The following is a 19,250-nucleotide window of genomic DNA, read 5'->3' on the forward strand; positions in this document are numbered from 1 at the left end:
TGAAATTATGCAACTAAAAGAGCTTTTAAAGAGTTCACCTTTTTTGAATAGCTGGAATTGTTGGGTCCTTCAAGCCTATTTTGTTAATTCTGTCACGTAGATCTTGAATGTTTTTAAGGAGTTCACTGTTTTTTCTGGAGAAAGTCCTGTATAAGTCTTTTTCTTCTGTAAGCACCTGCTCACTTGGGTGTTCATGAACAGCATTTAGCTCTTCAGATAAAGTCAGAACAAGGTTTTCACAGCAGGTCTTTCTCCCACATTCAGCATCTTCCAAACAGATATCAACAGTCCTCAGGCGTTCATCCAAACATTTAGCCTCTTCTGCCATACGAGAAACTTCTTGTGCAGCCTCCCTCAAAGCTTTTCCCTGTATTTCAGGTTGATCTGGGGGATCTGGGAGACATTTGATGGAAGACTGGATCTTCCTCAGTGAGGCCATAAAAGCTTCCAGATCTTTAAGGACTGTCTCACGGATCTGCATTTTATGGCTCATTTCTTCAAGCTGGTTTTGATAGTAAATCATAATTTTGCTTGCAGCTTGCAGGTCTATTGGATTAAATTCATCCCTTGCTGAACGATCTAGGTGTTCCAATTGTTTGCATACTTCAATCTGATTTAATATGGATCTCTGCAGCTCCTGAAATTGAGAAAATGACCAACCGTGTTAGCGAGTAAAAGAAAACATATATCCTGCATTCAAGCTGAAAAACAAATTATACTACCAGTAAAAAAGGATACTAAACAGGGTGGTTAAGACAGAAAACCTATTCTGGATGTCAGTGAAGAGAAGGAAAAAGAACAAAATCTTCAAACAAAATATTATTCCACACACAGGGAATTTGATCAGCACTACAGAAAAAGCTCAAGACTCCTTCCAGCAATCAGCCACGAAGGAGAGAAAGATTATGATAGTCCTGGGACTGAAAGCAGCAGGCTCTCACAGCAGGACATCAGGCAGAGCACAGGCAGGCCCAGAGATATCTATTACTCTGCCATCTTTTCAGTTCTTTATGTTATACTTTTGGAGCAGACTTCCATGCATTTAAAAATCTCCTGGTGCAGCCTGCAGGCTCTCTGGTTACAGCCCTCAAAGAGCAGCGTGTTGGGGTTGTGAAAGCCCAGCTGTGCAGAGAGCTGGGCAAAAATTCTGGGTCCTTGCAGCCAAAACTGGTAAGACAGAGTACACATGCTCTCTGCTCTACAGCCTGAGAGACCTAAACCCTACTTCACTGGAGAGCCAAGGGCAGACAAATGCAAACTTTCAGTTCTGTGTAGCTGTCAGTGTGCTCAGCCCAGAGGGCAAGCCCAGAATAAAACAATATTCACCCTGCCTAGTGGACCAGGGTGTGGGCACCAGATACTGATAGCCTGTGAACAATTACTGCATCCACACAGAGCTTCCAAACCCATCCTGAGCTGTGCTCAGGTACGCCAGCAGATGTGACACAGGCACCTTGGACAAGCTCATAAATTAACAGAACACTATGTGTAGGACTCCACAAAGTGATGTAAGGCCAGGAGGGAACACCACAAATCTGCATCAAACAGAGCATTCCCCAATGAAATGTTAACAATGGTTTTTACAGCAGAACCTACTGAGGGTCCCTGGCTGGCTCTACAGGACCATGATGTTTAAAACACAGGGACTAAAATGCTATTACAGACTTTAGAAGGTTTGGGAGATCTTGTAAGCCGTCCCAACCTCCTGAGTGAAAATCCCATGAAGTTCCCTACTTCCTAGACAGTAAAACCTATCCTAAGTTTTTGCTAGGGTGTGGTCTCAGCATCTTCCCTTACCTTCAGTTCCCTATAAGCAAGGTCACTGTTCATGAGATTAAACTGCTGGATGTCCTTTTTCTTCAGCCGCTGATCCAATTCACAGAGAAGGATGGATTCATTTTCTATTGGCAAAACAATTTCCAAAGCAGTCCTTAAAGAGTTCACTCTGCAAGAAAGGTAACAAAACATGAACTGGGAAAGCAAGCAAGAAAAGACACTCAATATTTTTAAGCACAAAAAGCCACAAAAATAAGGCAACTGCCTAACAGATCTAATCCTCACCCTCCTGAGGCCAAATGAGTTTTTCTTTGATTAATGAGAAAAGCAGTGTGAATCACCATGAATTTAACCAAAAGATGAAAGGAAATAACAGCAATACACGGGAATGTTGCACAGTTACGTTACAAAGATCTGGCTCTGCACTTCTTGGGGAGACTCACACTGTCTGCCATGCATATATGAATGAAGGAAAATTAAGAACAGCTTAATTTTATGCAATGAAGAAAAGGTTAAAAGCATGCAGGTATTTTCTGCAACACACACTATTCCCTTCACAACACACATAATTAGTTACAATTCCTTAGCTAATATCATAAAGTGTTATTTTATACCTGGTACTTATAATATCCTGAAGTTCTTTCCACTCTCCTTGTAGCTTGTTTCTTGCCTCAGAGATAGCAGCCTGCTGCACTTCAGCCACCAGATTTTCTAAGGTAGATGAGATATTTTCCAGTTGTGTCCAACCAGAACTGATTTCACTGTCTGTTACCTAGAAGATAAGCAGTACTAATGCATTAATATGATCCTGTATTTCTCAGCGGAGAGTTCATAAAACTACAGTCACAAGAGTCTCTACAAAAACTGTGAAAACATCACTTGAAAGTAAGAGTATTCATTGCCTTTTCTCCCCTTTAAGACTCCATTTTTAGCTGCATGCAAACCTCTAGCAACTTTTCATGATGACAATTTCCATGTCAGATATATGCCTTGGCTACATTTTTTAAAAGGTTCAATAAATATGGGTCAGCCATTTTTACAACAAGAATGAAAATATCTCCACCTAGCTATGTTCAAAAGAAAAACAAATGTAGAACTGAACCAAGTTCTGAGATACTCAATAAAGCTTTGTAGTCCTTTCAAGCAAGGCCTTGAAAAATTGCAATAATCAATTTTTCAACATCAACTCTGTGTCTTTTGCTGTCGCTTTAAGGATCCCACAAACCTAACCAAGTTGTAAGTCCTGGAACAGTTCCATTCTGCACAAACACCACTTGATAGTTCAACTCTTGACAGTTCCTGCAGCCCTGGCCATCTCTATCACTTATCATTCCTGCTGACAAAAAAAGCTCCTTTCTGTAGTTTTTTTCCCATTACACCTATTTCAGCCGGCAGATAACAAACCCAGAGCCACCAGTTTCTTCTCTCAGCAACACCTGCAAAACTCCACTGCTAAGGAGGAATGCAGTTCTGCTGAATCCTAAATCTTTGATTTCCCTTCTTCTAATAAACCTGGTTACAAGGATGCTGCTTTTCCCTTGGCAATACATGTAACAGAGAAGTGAGTGCTCTCCATGAGAAAATAACAATTTAGGCACCAGGTATATTTTTAAAAGACAAATACTTGCCTGGAGTTCAAGCAGCTTATTCTGAAGGCACAAAGTGCCTTTTATTTCATCAGTAAAGCCAGATGCTACTTTATCTCTGCTAAGCTGTAGAAGTTCCTCCAGGTTACTCCTTTGTTTGTTAAAGCTAAGGAAAGATGCAAACACTTTCAGAGAGAATATTACTTTTAATTAAATGGAACATGTCAGGGTATGGAACACATTGACCAATAGAGTACTTTAAAAAAATAAGCACAGTCTATTGCAAATACGTATTTTATTTAAGTCCAAAATGAATGAAAAATGCATAAACGAGCAACATATTAAAGAGATTGCTCATATGGCTAATTTTCAAGTCTAAATGCCAGCCTGCACTCTCTAAATTCAGTGTTATGAATGTAAAAATGTCAGTTCTCTACAAAACTTGACACACTTTTTTTATTTTGCAATATTTGAAGTTATTAGTAAGGCAGATGCAGACTTTTCTAGCCCAAGAAAAGAAGTAAAACATTTACAGCTAAAAAATATTCTTGCTACAAAATGCTAATAATGATCAAAGCATTTAGCTACTGTAGTGTTTCCTTACCAATTACAGATCAATATTCAGTAAACTGTAGCAGAAAAAGAACAGGGTTCTGCACAGCAAAAGTGCACCTTATGTTTGGTACATTCAACTAATCAACATTCACAAGGAATTAATTTGTCCATCATATCTTAACAACCATGCATTTCTTTCCTTTAAAAATTACCTCTCCAACAAAGTTGGTACAGCCAAATCACTGTCTTCCTCAAATTTGTTTGCACAGCTTTCTCCATTGTGGTGTTTCACATCTGGTTCCAAAACTGCATCTGCAGCAGGCCTTGAGGTCTGAGTAAAAATAAGAAGTGTGACAGTGACCTCCACATTGTTCTGTGTAATACACAGCAAAGCCTAACAGACATCTGTGAACTCCTGAAGGAAGGAGTTGCTTGATGCGTCCCAAAGGAAATGGGAGATGCCATTCACGAATACAAGATGTGTTTCAACTCAATCAGGAACCCAAAGAGCAAATTTTGAAGAGTTGCAGCCAGCTCATTCATTCTTCCCACAGATACAGACAAATGCCTCCAACTCTTCACTAGTTTTGCTCTCTCTGTCCTCTGAAAATTGTTCAGATTTACTGGGACTCTATGGGGGATTTGCACTTAAACACAGTTTCCCACATGACCCTCCCATCTGAAAATGACTTTTTAGCAAAACATAATTCAAGGATGGAGAATCACATCTTCCCAGGATGCCCAGTGCTGCTGTTTGCATATTAGTTTTTAATATTTACTTAATCTACGTTCACAAGCACAATGGGATTTTGATTTCTGACCAGAGGTCCAAAGTCTTATCACAATAAAAAATATAAGAGAAATAAACACTTTTTCCTTTTGGCAATGACCTCCTTTTGACATCAGAGCACTGTTTTCCAACAATAGGTCTGGACTTCTTACCTCCTGTACCATAAGGCTGTCAATTTGCTGAGAAGAACCAGACTCTTCTCCATTCTCAGAAGCCATAATCGAGTTCCTACAAGAACAAAATATCAAATACAAAGGAAAAAAAGAGATCCTAGCTCAAGATCCCAGCTAAATCCTAGCTCAACCGTGCAGCTGTGATGGAAGGGTAATCAAATGTTGTACCTGTTAGTTTATGAAACTTAATACTAAGTGTTTAAATGTACAGCTGCTCACAGTAATAAACATAGCTATGTACTACCAAGATACATTAGAGTATCACAAAATCTACATGTAAAAATGGTTTCTATAAAGCTACAACATGCCATGACTCAGCCACCCACCCTTTCTGAGAGGACTGTCCTTTCCCAGCACGAGCCAGCAGTGCTGTGTAAGTGTCTGCCACCATTTGTTGAACCTTTTCTAGCTTTTTTTCACAGTCTGCAGTGAGTGCCTGTGTCCCTAGGACAGTTTCTTCTGATAGTCTTCCCAATGTTTTAAGGTCTTCCAAAGATTTGTTAAGTTCCTTCATGCTGCCTTTGTGGGAAAAAAAGGCCTAAACAAAGAAAAACAAGATAATAAACTCATGTTAAGTCATGAGGATATGCAATTCTTCTCATATTTTCTTTTTATACTTCCATTATCTTCTTGGATGAGTGCTCTTAAAAGTCTAAGCTGTCAGACCAAGAAACACACACTTATTTTCTCTTGGTTCTTTCTCAAATTGAGCCAGAAAATAAATGAGGATTTCTGGCAACGTGTTCCCCAGCTATATTCACAAGACTACACTGACTCTTGCTTGATTTTGAAATTCATTATGTTACTACAGTTTTTAATTTTGGTCTCAAGTCTTCCTCACCCTGACATCAGATAGACATGTCCTACTGACTACAGGTAAAGTGGAATATTTTTAAAATATCAATTATTATACTTTCTAGGGTGAAATCAAGATATACCAAAAACCTGGGAAAAAATGGAAAAATGATACCATCTACTTAACAAGGGGTTAATTCTAAGAGTCTGCAAGAACACTAGTATCTGCAGCCAAAAAAAGGTAAAGAAGTAACTCTGGCAGCCTCTTTGTTCTGTGTTTACATAACACAGAGCACAAGGGCCCTGTTCCACAGGCACAGGCTCCACAATGTGCCTAAAAAGGAGGAAGAAGGACAGCAAAGCATTCACAGAGGCAGAAAAGGAGTCTGTCAGGTACCTCATGCTCCTTGATGAGCCCTTTGGTTTTATCCATACTTAGGAGTTTCTTCTCTTTGCCTAACTGCTTATTGATTTTTTTTAAAGTTGCATTGAATTTCTTTTTTTCCCTTTCTACTATGAGCTGGACACAGGATACAATTTCCTGACGAACTGCCTGCAAAATACAAAACACATTGTTCCTGTGAGATGGTGAGCCAGGATTACACAGCAAGTAGAGACCTCAGAACATACTGTGACAAAAAAAAAAAAAGGTCTTCAAAGATGCCAGGCCTAATGAGACCAGACAGTGGATTCTCATTCCTGCATTATCTCACCTCCCATCTCCTACGAACATCATCTTCCACCACCAGTTTCTCATGATCAGATGAGATATTTTTCAGCTGTTCAGCTGCTTTCAAAAATTTGTCAAGAACTTTATTGTCCAGAGCACTAAAAGCTTCCTGAGAAGAAAAAAAAAAAGACATCATAATGAAAACCAAACAGAACTGAATATAACTTATTTACCTAAAAACATGACATCAGTAGCATGTAAACCTGTGCATAAATCAATGTATTCATTGCACATACAGGCTGCATGGCCCTTGAGTGGGTGGCTACAAGGGCATTCTCCATCCCTGCTTATCTGCAAAAGGCTGCAGTATCAGTGAATGCTTTATGGAGAAAAGCAGGTGCTGCCCTTCTAACAACTTTTAGTGAAAAATTTGATACCGAAGATGGAAGATTAAGGTCGCTGAACTCTGCCTCTTCCCTAGGGAATACCCAGGGCTGTGTCCCATGGCTGTCAGCAGCTGGGTGAAAGGTCTCCATCAGCACCATGGGATCCTCCAAGGATAGCCTGGAATGAGGCTCTGTGCCCCCCCTGGCACGTGGTCACCCAGTTCTCTCTCTGCCAGCTCTGCCAGATGAGGCAACATAGACTTTTTGGGCACTTCCAGTTTCCATGCCCCTCTAAGAGATCCATATTTTGAGACAGGACCTGGATTTACCAGCTACCCTCCAGGAAAAAGAGGAGACTCAGTACTTATAATAACCTGCCCAAGAATTCAGGCATGTGACTCCTGATGGGAAGCTTAATTATTGATCAGGAAAAAAAAAAAAAGGCTGTAGCTCTGAAAATGATGAGCTCTGATGGAGTGATGGAGTAATTTTAGGACAGGGCACTGAATAAACTGCCATACAGATTTATGTTCATTCAAGTTGTCTGCCAAGTTACTACAGTACTAAATCAGAAAACTGAGAAAAGCGTTAATAACTAACAACAACAACAAAAAAAAAAGTCAGTATTTTTCTTACTTCAGACTTCCAGAGACCACACAGACCTTAGAATACTCAAACTGAGCTGGTACAGAAAACCTACCCACCTCATATCTTGAAATACATTCTTCAGGACTTAATTTTTGACTGACAAGTTGCACAGCCTTTGAAATGGAGGCCTCAAGTTCTTTCTGTGATTCTTCAAAATTGAGCAAAGCCTCCTTCTCTGAGGGTCTTTTCTCAGATTTGGACAAGATGTTGTTCAGGTCACCCATGACAGCCTTGGAAGAAACAGACTTTTTTCAGAACATGCCTGAGTATCAGTAATTACATTAAGTTACTGCTTCACAATATCACTCAAGTTTTTCAAGTTGAGATACTGATCTTGGAAATGTTCTAGATTTTGCCCTGACAAGAGTCTTGGAGACTGACTGCAATAGTATAGAACCTTTTCTATTTTACATGACTGACAAGGAGTCCCCCTTACCCCATGCTAATGCTAAATTAGAGATATCTCTGTGTGTATAAAGGAGTACCTCTACTTTGTCTCTGGCTTCTTTAATTCGTGCCTCCAGCCCAGTGGTGTGAGAATGCTGCTGAAACACCTGACTTGAAACATTCTGTATCAGGGATTGCAATAACTCTTCTGCTGCCACAATGTGGTCTTGGCACAAGGATCCTCTTGCAGCCAAACTCTGGTTGAACAAAAAGCATTAGAAGCTTTTACAAGTGTTTATTTGTCTTTTTGTTTAAACAAACTGAGTGAAAAACCAGCCTTGATCATGGATGGTCAATAATTGGCAAAGGAAAGCCTTATATTCCAGTTATGGTCAGTGTATGGCACTGTAAAATCTCTGTGTGGAGAGAAAGAAATTTGCTGCCATCCACAGGGGATTCTGTTTGCTGAAGCAATTTCTTTCTGTCAGTGCAATAACTCCTGTGTCTTTGCCACAGAGCCAATTAGATGTGTTTTTTAAATATGCTCTCCCATCCAAACAGCTTCTCAAATGAAACCACACATTTGGATATGCATCAGCTGATCATGAAGTCATCCAAAAGCAAGCATATACCAAGGCTCAGATTTTCTTGTGGTATTCAGCACTGCAAGGCAGGAAGCAGCTGGGTGTTTTGCATGCAGGAGTAGCGTGCCATGTTTGAATATTTATCATGAAAAGTCGTTATTAGAGCTGTTTTGATCTATGAATATTCAACACATTTCTCCTGTTTGAAGTTGTCAATTAGCATTCTCCTAATTATAATCAGAGCTTTATTCTGATCTCGACCTACTGTACTGCAGGTAACGAGCGACCTGATCTCTCCTGCCCCCAGACATGGAGATACAATGCCAGCCACATTTTTGGAGGCTGTATTTCAGGGTGTCCTTTGTTACTTCATGTTTTTTTAACAAACTGGAGTCACACTGCAAAATGAGGCTTGTTTTATAAACATATGCCCATGATACAAAAAGATGAACAGATCCTTTTCGTCTCTCACACTCCCAAATCTGTCAGCTAAACACAGTGCAAGAAGGCACAAAGCAACGGGAAACTAACACTGATTCAGATGCACAGTCATTGTAGGTAGATTAAATGAAATAAAGAGTATTTCTGTTTAATTACAGCAGTTACACAAAGGAGCTTCAATGAAACCTCCTTCCGGTGGTCATCTCCGCACTGTTGGGTTATACAGGCCCTGCTGCAGAAATAATAAAGGCAACATAAGACAGTGCTTCAGCTTCTTCACTGGAAACCCTGGCATCTTTGTTCAGTCTCACCTTCACTGGCAGGTGAAGAAAATAAATCAGACTTTGTACTGAAGCTGCTGAGCTATGTAAGTATTTCTTCACCTGCCATCTGGTGGGAGCTGGGGGTAATCCCAGGCAGAGAGAGATGGGAAACAACAGAAACTACTGGAATTTCTTGTCAGAAATTAATTCACGCTCTTTGTGGATATTTAGAGCAACTGCCTCTAAGCTGAGATTCCCCACATTACCCCACGTGCTGCTGAAAATACTTTGAGTATCCCAGCTTTTGATGAGTAAGCTTTGAATACAGCCAAACCTCCTCCCTGCATCAGAGGGTAGATAATAAAAGTACTGCCTGACCAGGGGAACTTCTCAATTTGACAGCTTGCAGAGCTCTAGGCTGCTCCAAGTGCTGTGCTGGCCAGGAGTAATTAATATCACCTGAGAACAAGCTGCTGATCAGTGGCACCAACAGCACTTTATTGGCACCTGCCTGCCATCCGGACACACCAAAGGTGGAAGATTCACTCACAGCTCATCTGGAAGCAATCCTGAGGAATAACATCAAGGCACAAGCACTATCTTGACTTTTTACCAGTGTAACAGCACAAAATCCACGTGAAGTTCTGTTTCACTGATGGTGGCTCATTTTACCGCAGCCATAAATCCGTGCTGCAAGATGAGAATCTGAGGAACAAGTATTTTAAGCAGCATTTTCACCTGCAAATGCTCCTCCATCTCAGGTTCCACAGGCCCCTCATGACTGATCTTGCTACGCAGATGTCCCATCTCTGCTGCCCAGCTGTCCACCCCTCCAAGGAGCTCTTCAATTTTCTCCAGACTCCCTGGAAGTTCCGTGGTCTTTTCGGCAGCATTTGTGCTCTCTTCTCCAAGCTATAAACAAAGAGCAGGGTAAGATGTTCATTCCCATCATCTCCCCCCTGCCCTCCTCCAACATAGTCACCACTTGGGTCACTTTCCAGCTTTAGCACCCAACAGAGATCAAAGGAGAAATAAATCCCAAACATATTGGTAAATAAACCATGTGAGGCTCAGTTCCTCAGCCCTGAGGGGAGTGGGACAGCACAACCTGTCCCCTTGTCCTTTCCTCTATAAGCATCCACTCTGGAGAAAAACTCCTGGGATGCAGCATCCCCCAGCCCACACTAGGGAATTGTCCAAGAGAACAGCACCTGGTGCCAGTCAAATCACAATCAGGAAGTGTGCTGAGAGTTTAATGGTACTGGCAGGCACAGGCCAGAGATCAAGCATTTGGTCTTGCCTTTTATATAAAAAAATAAATATAACACATATGATAGTCATAATGTCCAAAGCAATGACAGAAAAATAACTCAGGTAGTCCTTAAGACCTTAGAAAGGCTTCTTGCACCTTACATCTGATTCCTCAATGTTTTTCCTTAAAGCATTTCTTATTAAGGGTTTTTCTAGCAAATTCTGGATTTCCCTCACCCTTTGATTGCTTCCTTTGATTTTATTGCATTCTCACTAAGCTCATCTCCTACAAAAATGTAGTAGTAATTCTTTGTCACCATTTACTGTCAGAGCAGTACTTTTAATAAATGTCAATGAAAGGCTCAACTCAGAAAATTAAGAGCTCTAATATTCCCAGGCAGAGTGAAAATGTCATTCTTGCAAAAGCATTCCAGGAAATGTAATATGTATGACATTAGGCAGGTTGTATAGGGATTTACAGCAGCCCAAAAACCTGTCAAGTGAGCTGGTAAAAAGTTGCACAACCTTAGAAATATCTATGCAGCAATAATTACTTTCTACTAGCTGAGGCACAGATTGTAAAATTTAGCACAGGCTAAATTGATTACTTCCACCTCTAGCAATGAATGAAGAGCTTTATTCTGCAATAAGATTTCCTTTTATAAGTGGTTTTGAGATTTCAATTTAAAAATTGAACCTTTTCCATCCTGTTATAATGAGAATTTAACTGAGTCACAAAGATTAAATAATTGGATGCTGCTGTGTACTCTCTGTGCCTCAAGCTTTAAAAGTGGCAACCTTGAATTGACTGAAAGATGGATCAATCTCTGATTAGCAAGCTGATAAATCTAGAAAATATGGTTTTGAAGTTTGCATGGCAAAGAGTAATACAAACTTGTAACTCACAAAGTGTGCCTTCTTGATGAACTTCGCCCATCTCCTGTTCAGTTTCTTCAGCTCCTTGGCAATATTTGATCCAACTTGCTCTTTGCTGACTTCGATGAGATGGTTTCCTGCTTCATTTAAGGAACCGTGAATCGAATTCCTCTTTCCCAGGACCTCAGCAGGGATCTAGACAGAGGCATTGAAATCATTTAAAGCAGAACCCTGTCAAAAGTTTGTTTCCAAAATGAAAAACAGAAAAGCAACAACAGCAGCCCCTGTGAAATTTAATGCTTCCCTTTCAGGAGGCTTCCAAGTACCTCTGTTTGTCAAACAAAGAGAAATCCAGCCACGTACCTCTTTCGGATCCTCATTCCTGTTTTCTTCCAGCCACGTCTTTAATAAGTGGATGTTTTCTGTGTAATTACTCCAGGAGGACAGGACTTTCTGTAGGGTGGTATTTACATTGGAAATATACTCTTTGCACGTGGAAATCTTTGACTCCACTGCCTTCAAAAGCTTGCTGATTTCTTGAGGATCTCCAGCTAGGACATGGAATAGGGATTATTGTTATACATTTGGAAACAGAGAGGTTAATTAAATAGAAGCACTGTTTACACGGGACAGTAGATGGAATTAAAACTGGTGGCAGCACATCAGTTCAAAATAGAGCTCTTCATATCAATTTATGTGCATGAGCTTACCCAAGTCAGCACCACTTATGTTTTTCAAGTCTTCACAGATGTGAGTAGCAGTGTCCAGTTGTGTTTCAAGCTTCTTTTCTTCTATGAAATTCTGCACAAAGTGAAAAGTAATTGATATGGGTAACACTGAATGACATAAAACTGGGTAAGAAATACACCTTGGGACACCTTCTTTTTTTTTGTTCTTTTAATATGAGCCTACAACCTAGAGGTTAAATGTAAACTGAGCAAAGCCCACCCAGCAACTCAGCTGCACCCTTTAGTCTGAAACAGACCTGTTCTTTTATTCTGCTTGTGCAGAGAGTGAAGTAAATAGAAATGTGAATACCTGAATGCCACTGCCTGAGCCACAGCCCTGCATGAGTCAGGGCTGCTTGTTTCAAAAAGTTACAGCCTTAGGGCAATACTGAGAAATGTCATCCACAACAAGTCAGGCAGAATTTAGTCACACTCAAAAAAGTGATGAAAGCAAAAGTTGGGTTTCCCTGCATGCATGGAAATATTGATTGCCTCGTTTCTGACACAGATCAAGATTCAACTGGGGATGGAGAGGATGAAAGAGGAAGAAATGGGAGCAGAGGAGGAGACCTGTGTGTGCACAGTGAATGAGGGGCGATCCTCAGTCTCTCTCTGTCTGAGCTGATCTCACTCCAGCACTCCCCACTCCTACAAATGTCCAATCCAGCAGGCTACAAAACAACCTCCCCTGCGACTGTGACAAACCTGGGCCACCACATCACCACTCAGCCAGGACTTCACATCATGGGACCAGAAGGAAAGCCAGCAACAAGCCCTAAACTCCCTGGGAAAGCTCTATATTCTATCAGCTTGAGCAAGACCATGAACCACAACTGTAGACATAACATGATAATAAGTAGTTATGAAACCAACTGAACCAACAAACTCAGCACAGATTAACTCTGCAGCACCATCTCACCACAGGGTGAGGCTGATACTGCTCAGGGAAACTACTATTTTATACAACCTGGTGTTGCCTCCTTCCACAGTTCTGAGCCTGGTGAAATTCCCACTGATTTAATTACAGATTTGCCAGTCTGAGAATCCTCTGAGAAAGTTCACTAAGGTGGAATTCACAAGGAATCCCATTAACTGGAGATGGGGAAAATCTGAAGGCATCAGCATTTTCACCTCTGCCTGTATTCCTGATGCAGTATCCTTTTGTCAGTATTTGGGGTTGGGCAACCCATCCCCTCTTAAAAGCCTTCATGTGGCATTAGTTTCATAACTTGAGTCCAGAAACTGAGCTAAGCATAAAATGTAATAGAACAAGACAATCCTTATTCACCATGAAGAATAAGGAGGTAAAGAAGCTGGGAAAAGAAGAGGCAGAAGTGTGAATAATGGTTGGTTTTGAAGAAAGCAACTACTGAACTACCCCAGAGAGGGTTCTGTGGATTGGAGCTAGGAGTGCAATAATACAGATGGCATATAAATAGTCTAGAAAGAAAGAAATCTTCACAGTAAAGACTAAAAAAAGGCTGAGAGAAAATCAGTCATGGCTTGTGCTACTTCTCCACACTGAATAAAGAACACTCATTCATAGCAAAATGGAAGATGTTGGGGCAAGGAAAGCTTTAAGGGAAATGTACCTGCCCTTCTTTGAATAAATTCCAGATTTCACCAGGCCACCATGCTTCTACCAACTATAAGATCATCAGATGACATAGACATAAGATTGAATCAAAGAGAGCTGGGAAAGAATAACCGTCAGGATGCGATTCTTATATCTGAAACTTACATTCCAATTTTCCAGCAGTGATTCCACGGACTCTTTTGCCCCATATTTCAGGTCCCAGATATTTAGCTTTAACTTCACCTCATTGGCAATGGCTGAGCACAGTCCATAGTGGTATTCAAGAAAAGTGCTGGGGTTTGTGGAACGAATATTGTTGAATCTGCAAAGAGAAAACAGTTCCAGAAGTTTATTCAAAACCATTGGATATACCAGGCATTAATGTATAAGGATTTTATCCTAAAAAATCACTTACATGTATGTAAACATTTTTTTACGACTGAAATTAATTTCTAAGAGAGCAACAATTCATTTTTTTAAAGCAGCAACAATTGAGCAGTCAATGTTGTCTGCTCAATGCATGAAAAACCTTAAATGCCAAAAAAAGGGGCCTCTGCCATCTGTATGTCAAAGCATCTCAGGTTATGGATACAGATTCACTGGTCATTTTTCAAAATATCCTCCAACAGATATTTGGGGTAGTACAAGCTATAGGCCACAGTGATTTTTAAAGGTAGAAATTAAAATTTAGAGAATCCCCACCACCAGGGAAATTTTTACATTCAAAATATTCAAGTTTCCTATCCCTAGTGGTTGTTCCCTATCCCCACTAGCAAAGGGCATCTGAAAAGGTGCTGTTAATGAGCTCCACTCTGTACACATAATTAAACATTCATTGGACCAATGAGAGATCCCTGCCTGCTCCACTTGACAGTCAGCCTGTGCTTAGGACAAAAATGCTCTTTTTCTGCAAGGCATGGATAAACTATGTGCTTTGCTCAGAACAGCAGAGCAAGAATACAGCATGAAGTAGAGGGAATTTCAGCATCACAACCTTCTTTTCATTTCCTCTAATTTTTCAGGCAAGACTAGTGGCATATTCTTCTCATCTTCATTCTTGAATGACTGAAGGGTGTCCAAGTGAGAATCAAAACAATCCATCAAGCCCTGGGGAAAACAAGACAAAGTAAGCCATTCATTTTGATCTGGAGTACTTCATCTGGCAATCTCCAAGTCACCTGCCATTAGGGGAAGAGCTATTAAGAACTAGTCAGCACAAGACAATCTTCCAGTGTCTTTACTCATAAAAGTGCAATAGAAGTATTCACTTCATCACCTTCTAAAGTGTGTATTTAGTGCAGTACTACCTGATTTCTCTTATCACTGTGCATCTACTTAAATATAAGGAACATGACTCTACACTACTCCTGCTACCAGTTTTTTCTGCACTTCCATTATCATCTTTAGGAGAAAAAAGCATCATTGTAACAGCTTCAGGATATAAAGCTGTTCTTTACTATCCCTTAGCAAAGACTGACAGCAAAACCTGTTGAATAAATCTATTATGCCACCTGCTCCATAGTTCATTTGACTGCTCAATAAATTTGTGTCAAACACCACACTGACAGCATCTCAAATTAACCATCTGATGACCAGTGTCCCATGATTGGGGAATATTTACAGGCATGTGTCTCAGCATCAAATTCCCTACCTAGAAATAAAACATAAAATGTATTGCACAGAAGATAAGCCCATTTCTCAGTGGCGTATAAAAAATATGCCAGAAGTTCATTTCTGTGTTATAAAATCTGCCACAAAGCATGTTAACTGAAATGGCTAAATCCTGGGACAGCCCTCAACCACAAAAATGGTGCACAGATTTTCACATTTCAATCTTAACATTGTATCAGCCAGACCTATATGAGCACAGGTGGGTAATTTCCTAGATCTTAAGTAAAATTTGCATTATAACGTACCACCTTGGCAATATGATCCCTACACAAGAGGTACTAAAAGGGGAAAAGATTCTCATCAGAATGTCTTCCCATGAAGAAATGTGGATTTGGCAGAAATTAAGCATTAATGGGTTTCCTCTTCTGAAGGAATGCGATGATTTTATCTACATGTTCAATGGGAAAAAAGAAATCCCTTAAGAAATTACATCAGTCTCTCTATCTTACTCTTAAAAATGCTTTAAGTACTTAGGTTGCACAACAAAAATTTTAGATCAAATGGCTAAAGATTGACAAAGCTGTTACAAGTTAAAAAGCCATCTCTCATATCAGGGACTGACTAGAAGCAGTACAAAAGAGTGGTGTTATCAAGACACTTTCAAGAACCCCCACTGCCCATTCCTTCAATTTTCTTTAAGGACAATGTCACAAAACCAGAAAACTGGTTTATAGAAAGCCCAAGTATGGCATTTAATGTCCAACCAGACCTCAATACATCTACTCTTTCAGAACTTTCAAACTCAAAATGATGTTTAAACTATTATCTGTGCAAATATTTGAAGATCAGAATAAATAACTTGCATGGTACCAAGGTATCAAAATGTCTATCCTCGCCTTGAATGGAACTGCAGAGTAATTCAGCAAGTATTTAACTTTAAACACACAAACTTCTTGAACTCCCTGGAATGTAACCTTGAGCTCAAGTGCTTTCCTGAATAGGTATGCATTAAGCACAGATTTAAAGATAAAGATGCAATTATCCTGTGTTATTACTTAACAAACAAACAAGTTGCAGGAACCACATAAAAAAGAACAGCATCATTTACTCATTCAGGCAGTATTCAAATTTAATCTCACCCCAGTGAAGTCTGAAACCTGCCTTATAGACCCATGCAGTTATTTAATTAAACTCACAATTCTTCAAAGGTATGTTCAGAAGAGCTTTTCATCTTCAGAAGACAAACATATGCACACCACTTCCCAAAATGTCAATCAGTAACTTCTTAACAAGTGCTTTGCTGGGTCAAACTGAAGCAGGACTTCCTTTGTGATCAGCATACCTTAAATATTACAATTATTTCTCTGAAGACAGATATTGCTTTGAACGGGTCCTGCAAATCAGGCAAATCTTCCGCCTGCAGACGTTCCACCTCCTGGAGCCAAGCCTCAATGCTATCCAGAGGGGAGGGCAACATCTGGTCCAGCCTCGCTTTCCACTCATTAATCTTTAAAAGGAAAACAAGTGGATTAAATCTCTCACTATTATTTTCTTTCCCCATCCCCAAGATGCTGATATAAGCTGCCTAAGCTGGTGCTCAAGACATCCCAGGAACCCACTCCCTCATGCCTGTCACTGTTCAAAAAAAAGAGCTTCCAGTGAAGTCAGCTGCAAATCAGCCCTGTTTACCTCAAAACCAGGTTTGCTACCCACCTGTAACCTCTGCAACACCACAGAGAATATGGCATTACTACCCTTTGCTGGTGAGCATCCCAAGGTCCAGCATCAGGGAAATTTATAGTGAATTAAGTGCAAAAATAGGGGGGAAATGGAGATTAACAGCTTTCTGTCATGGGGCTGACAGGGGAACATCTCTTCCAAAAAGAGCAATTCCCAGCATGGCCCTACACATCCCCGTTTGAGCCAACACAGCCAACCTCACTGCAAAGCTCTGACCAACCAGGCCTCACTAGATCAGTATCTGTGCCACAGAAGAGAATATAGTAACACACTTTTCCCAGCTGCATCACTGTCTGAGCCACAATTATGTCCCAAAATAAACTTTTAAGCATAAATAGGCCAAAAACTTTGGAAGAATGCTCCAAGACAACCAGATGCGGGGCATTTTCCAGGGATGTTTCAGTCTTGAGGTTCAGGAGGCAGAAGGATAATACACAATCACCTTCTGCCTCCTCTTGGGCACGGAATGCCACTCAGACTGGACTTCAGGTTCAGGGCGAAACCTCTTTTATCATTCCCAATAAAGCATCATCTCCCCACTTTTCCCAGTGTGAGTTCCTGGGGTAGACTTAGGCTTCTTCATCCAACATGGTCATGCTGGTAATGGGGTGAGTGAGAAATGCCTCTCACCTGAGAGATCACTTTATCCCACTCTTCCCTCATCTGCTGCTGGCCTTCACTCAGCTCAGCTTCACCTCTTTTTGATGACAACACAGGCAGAAAGTGGGTTTTCTCTTGGTTAAATGTTTCCATAAATGACATCATTTCCTAGGGATAAAATAGAAGAGTAATTCACAGAAGACGTCAGACAGGAGCTCACAGAGCCAAGTCCTGCCTTTGAACACACTGGGATGAGTTCCATAAACTTCAAAGGGTGTGATGCATGCAAAGGCAAGATAGCAAGAGGCATTCTTGTCTTCAGGCAGTATTTGGGTCTGAAATTATAGGTGCCATTCCCTAAGTCTGTATTTAACATAATGTCAGTGCAGTCAGAACACAGTTCTCCCCTCCCAGCAAGAGAAAGGGAAAATTCCTCCTCTCACAGTTCCCCATGGGCCATTTTATCACAAACTCTGGCTGCAACATAAGCCAAAGGAAACGTTACTTCAGCACAACCTATAGCCAGCAATTCAACTATTCCTTTACAACATCAGCTGGGTAAAACCTACTGTTGTAATTAGCACAGAAATAGCAAAGGTAACTCTGTGAAGGGCCTATGTGCTTGAATCTTGTCCAAGTCTTCAACTACATGAATTAAGACATTACTTGACTCTTTCCAAAAACTCTGCTCAAAAATGAAATAGCCTCTTTTTCATAACAGAATTTTATCCTACCTTTCCTTCAATCATATGAGGGCATTTAACAACTTCATTGTCAGATTCCCAACTTTTGTTTAAAAGCTTACTTAACACTTCACTTCAGGCAATGAAGATCAAAAATATTCACAGAAGCAGATTCTTTTCACAGATGCAGTTAAATATAAAATGCAACTTACTTTGTACTTCTGGTAATACGTTTCATTCTCTGTTTCCATCAGCAGCTTTGCTAACTTCTTCTCCTGTGCAGCCAACCAGCCCATGGCCTCTCTTACTTTTTCCTGGTAATCAGAGCAGAAAATTTCATTTTTCCATTTCACATTGTGCCATAAAATAACACTCACTGAGCATATGATAAAGTCCATTCAAAGCTATTGAAAAACAAATAATTCCTGGGGACCCTGATGAATTTTGAGTCAGGCACTATTACATAGCAGGGACAAAGTTTTAAATCTGGCACCTGGATATATGAAGATATCAAGAGAAGACCTGACTGCAGTTCTTCTGAAGGGAGAGTATCAGTATGGAGGTATGTGAATAACCAATTAAACTCTCATAAGAGAGCATAGAGAAGGTCAGTGTTATCTGTGAGCGGTAACTTCTGTCCACTTTAAACGTCAGCTACTACACTTAAAGCTGGTTGTTCTGGGCATTTGCAAATCTGTCTGCCTCTTCTTTCATATTTACACAGACTTCAGAGAACACATGAAGACCACCAAGCTTGAAAATGTCCTCTGTAATAGTTAAATGAAAAACAAAACAACCTGAACAGCAACTCCACCTGTATGATCAATCAAAAACCTGTAACATGGAGTTTTTTCTACCACACAGGAGCAACAGAAAGTTCAAGCCAATTCAGTCTTGTCAGCAGCAGAATCAGAGGATCTACTACATGTTACTGACTCAGATGTAAACTGGGCAAAGCAAGCACATTCATTTGAAAATGCCTCAGTGATAACATGTCATACCTGCATGTCTTCTTCAGACTCAGGCAAATTCTTGGAGTATTGCAAAAACAGAGCCACGTAAGTCATGATTGATTTTTCATCCGGATTCACAATGTCAACATCTACGAGAGCCAATACACCATTTACATAA

At 40.4% G+C, this 19,250-nt stretch overlaps 1 protein-coding gene across 4 annotated transcripts in view; it reads right to left on the minus strand.

Moving 5' to 3' along the window:
- SYNE2 (spectrin repeat containing nuclear envelope protein 2) overlaps nucleotides 1–19,250 on the minus strand; it is a 174,294-nt gene that overhangs the window by 122,452 nt on the left and 32,592 nt on the right. For all 4 annotated transcript variants that reach the window (XR_014226546.1, XM_082284463.1, XM_082284462.1 and 1 more), the window contains exons 9-29: nucleotides 19,121–19,221; nucleotides 18,332–18,433; nucleotides 17,467–17,604; nucleotides 16,439–16,603; nucleotides 14,480–14,592; nucleotides 13,651–13,807; nucleotides 11,892–11,982; nucleotides 11,545–11,732; nucleotides 11,212–11,376; nucleotides 9,793–9,966; nucleotides 7,865–8,023; nucleotides 7,436–7,609; nucleotides 6,389–6,514; nucleotides 6,073–6,228; nucleotides 5,207–5,418; nucleotides 4,860–4,935; nucleotides 4,130–4,248; nucleotides 3,405–3,528; nucleotides 2,391–2,548; nucleotides 1,798–1,945; nucleotides 39–637 (exon numbers count right to left, since the gene is read on the minus strand). Coding sequence is in view for 3 of the 4 variants with exons in the window: in XM_082284463.1 (XP_082140589.1) it covers nucleotides 39–637; nucleotides 1,798–1,945; nucleotides 2,391–2,548; nucleotides 3,405–3,528; nucleotides 4,130–4,248; nucleotides 4,860–4,935; nucleotides 5,207–5,418; nucleotides 6,073–6,228; nucleotides 6,389–6,514; nucleotides 7,436–7,609; nucleotides 7,865–8,023; nucleotides 9,793–9,966; nucleotides 11,212–11,376; nucleotides 11,545–11,732; nucleotides 11,892–11,982; nucleotides 13,651–13,807; nucleotides 14,480–14,592; nucleotides 16,439–16,603; nucleotides 17,467–17,604; nucleotides 18,332–18,433; nucleotides 19,121–19,221 (3,445 nt within the window). In the remaining variant the exon portion in view is untranslated. The remainder of the gene's footprint in view (nucleotides 1–38; nucleotides 638–1,797; nucleotides 1,946–2,390; nucleotides 2,549–3,404; nucleotides 3,529–4,129; nucleotides 4,249–4,859; nucleotides 4,936–5,206; nucleotides 5,419–6,072; nucleotides 6,229–6,388; nucleotides 6,515–7,435; nucleotides 7,610–7,864; nucleotides 8,024–9,792; nucleotides 9,967–11,211; nucleotides 11,377–11,544; nucleotides 11,733–11,891; nucleotides 11,983–13,650; nucleotides 13,808–14,479; nucleotides 14,593–16,438; nucleotides 16,604–17,466; nucleotides 17,605–18,331; nucleotides 18,434–19,120; nucleotides 19,222–19,250) is intronic.

This window comes from Coloeus monedula (assembly GCF_965178545.1).
Source record: "Coloeus monedula genome assembly, chromosome: 6".
Classification (NCBI taxonomy): Eukaryota; Metazoa; Chordata; class Aves; order Passeriformes; family Corvidae; genus Coloeus; species Coloeus monedula.